The sequence below is a fragment of the Perkinsus marinus genome, assembly GCF_000006405.1.
Source record: "Perkinsus marinus ATCC 50983 genomic scaffold scf_1104296945260, whole genome shotgun sequence".
Lineage (NCBI taxonomy): Eukaryota > Perkinsozoa > Perkinsida > Perkinsidae > Perkinsus > Perkinsus marinus.
This window is the reverse complement of record NW_003211181.1, coordinates 1-2,258: the sequence shown is the minus strand read 5'-3', so window position 1 is coordinate 2,258 and position 2,258 is coordinate 1. Positions and strand designations below refer to the sequence as shown.

General features: G+C 47.1%; 2 protein-coding genes across 2 annotated transcripts; both read left to right on the top strand.

Annotated features, from left to right (window-relative positions):
• Positions 1-256: 256 nt before the first annotated feature.
• Pmar_PMAR028450 (hypothetical protein) lies at positions 257-500 on the top strand (the record flags this gene model as incomplete). The annotated part of the gene is made up of 1 exon (XM_002779821.1): positions 257-500. A coding segment is annotated over one exon (244 nt), but the record flags the coding sequence as incomplete, so codon positions are not given.
• Positions 501-1,157: 657 nt separating this feature from the next.
• Positions 1,158-1,932, top strand: Pmar_PMAR028449 (hypothetical protein; the record flags this gene model as incomplete). Its single annotated transcript, XM_002779820.1, has 2 exons — positions 1,158-1,276; positions 1,321-1,932. Coding segments are annotated over 2 exons (345 nt in total), but the record flags the coding sequence as incomplete, so codon positions are not given.
• Positions 1,933-2,258: the final 326 nt, after the last annotated feature.

Sequence of the window (2,258 nt, the reverse complement as noted above, 5' to 3'; positions counted from 1 at the left end):
TGGTCTGCACGTTATACAGCTAGTTTATTTGTGTCATACTGTATCGCTCTGAGTAGTCCCTATGGATTCTGTAGTAACATATTCCTTTTCCTCGTTACAGGGTTCACTAGCTACTCCTATTGGGTAACCATCGTATTGTGTATCGTCAAGAATGCCATAATATCTATGGTGTCTATAGCACAGATCGCTGAGCTCGACACCATACATCAGGAGTACATATCGGCGTACTGGTGTAGTTGTGCTATTGTCTTGGCAGTCCTCACTCCGGTCCATCTTGAGACCATTGCTAGAATTGTGGCGGAACGGGAGGCTGATAGTTATAAATCCCACATGCATGATTTGCTACGGGCGAGTTTCGATGCTACTATCTGGGTTGACAACGATCTGCGGGTCGTCGGGGATTCCGATCCGAGGCTGGACTACGTCTTCTTGACGCCGATGTGTGGTAAATCTCTGCTGGACTTTGTGGAGGATGAGAGTGAACGCGAACGGTTCGAAGCGTATGCGGCTAAGTCGAGGGCATCGAGATCAACTACACTGTTTCATGCGACTTTTCGTACGGCAGCTGAGGAAGGCTGTCGGAACTTCGACGCTGATGTTTATATGACTTCCAAATATTCGTTGTGGTTGCAAGCTGGTCAACAGCATTTGATCGGACTCCGACTTCGGGATAACCGATCAGAGCCAGGTTCGCCGAAGCAAGGCAACGTCAGCAACTTCCTAAGTGGCATCTCGGGCCAATGGGAATGCCCTGAGTGTCGCTGTGTTAACTTTGACAATGTCGATACGTGTATACTATGCGAGCGACCGCGAGGTGAGTTGCTGGGCTCTTTGAATGAAGGCAGTTCGACATTTTGTCGAAGTTGTCATTCGAGTCATCACGCTGCTAGTTCTACAAAAAGCTTTATCTTTGATACTATTTATGAGGACGAGGAGGATGAAGAATATGAGGGTAATGATGACGTGGCTAACGGTCCTGATCAGCCGAAGGACCCCTGACTTGAGCAAGAGTAATGAGATTTTGTGATTAAATAGCACCTGCCCGTCGTTGGGATGCGCTGCTGACTGGAGGAAAGCTTTTCTATACCGTTACGTGGGATTGATCTGATTTCTCGATATGTCGTGTTGATTGGCACCACCAAAAGTGAGTTTTCAGTAGTTTGGTTTGTCATCCTTGTGATCAGCTCATGAGTCGAATCACCGGGTATGGCGGCGAGTCCTTCCGAAGTAGCTGTGTCACAGGCGAAAGGATAAAACATCATAGGTTTCTCAGCTTGTATGTGAGGCGAATGTGCCCAATCATGCAGTAAGTGTGTTTAGGGCTGGTCTAATTCAATCAAGACCAGCGACGACACAACCTTCACGTCTCTGTCTGAGAACGTGTGGCACCAGTTGCACGCCCTCTCTAACATCTATCGCAGTTGTGCTGATCATAAGCCGACTATGCTTACACTGCTGGCTCCCGAACTGGGCGGAACGGACTAGGAGGATGCTATCGAAGACTATGGGAGACACAGGCCCGATGCTGTTAAGAACTCGAGGGTGACGATGAGGTTGAATGCTGCTACAGTTGGAGAAGATTGCATGGTGAAGTTTGGTTGTGGGAAAGGTAGTGAAGCAGCGAAAGAGCGATGGACTTCTCTTCGTTCCTACGTTCCTTTTTAAGGTAGCAGAGAAATAAGGAAACTTAGCAGAGAAATAGTAACGAAGAGAGTGAACTTTTTTTGTACCGAATCGTGATGTTATACTTGATTCACTCGGTGCTGCCAGATTCTTCTCCCACTGGTGCTAAGGATCATTGTTATACCTGCATCTCTAACTTCGTCGAAAACCGTATTTCTCGCTTCACTTTATCTGATTCTTTGAGTGTCGTTGAGAAGGGTTGACTGCGCCGATTTTCTGTGTGGCACTGAGGCAGGTTAGTATGATATTAGCACGGTTGATCGCGTTGTAGTAATCATGGATAGGTGGTCATCGTGTCCAGCGTTGTTTGTTGAGGTCGAGGTTGCTTTCTCTGCAGTACATGAGACAACTGTAGGAGCTCAGTTACGCTATAGAGTTGTTCTTCGAATTTGATAGGGTTTTGTGAGAGGCGCTCTGTCCAGCCTATAGGCTACGGTATAGCATATGCAGCATACGATAAGCTTGTCTACTCTTGACTTTCGAGCATAGTGTGCTAATTTTCGCAGCGGACTCCACAATGCGGACATCCGTGTTTTGAAACAAACGATTCTGTAGAGGTCACTATATACTCGCTC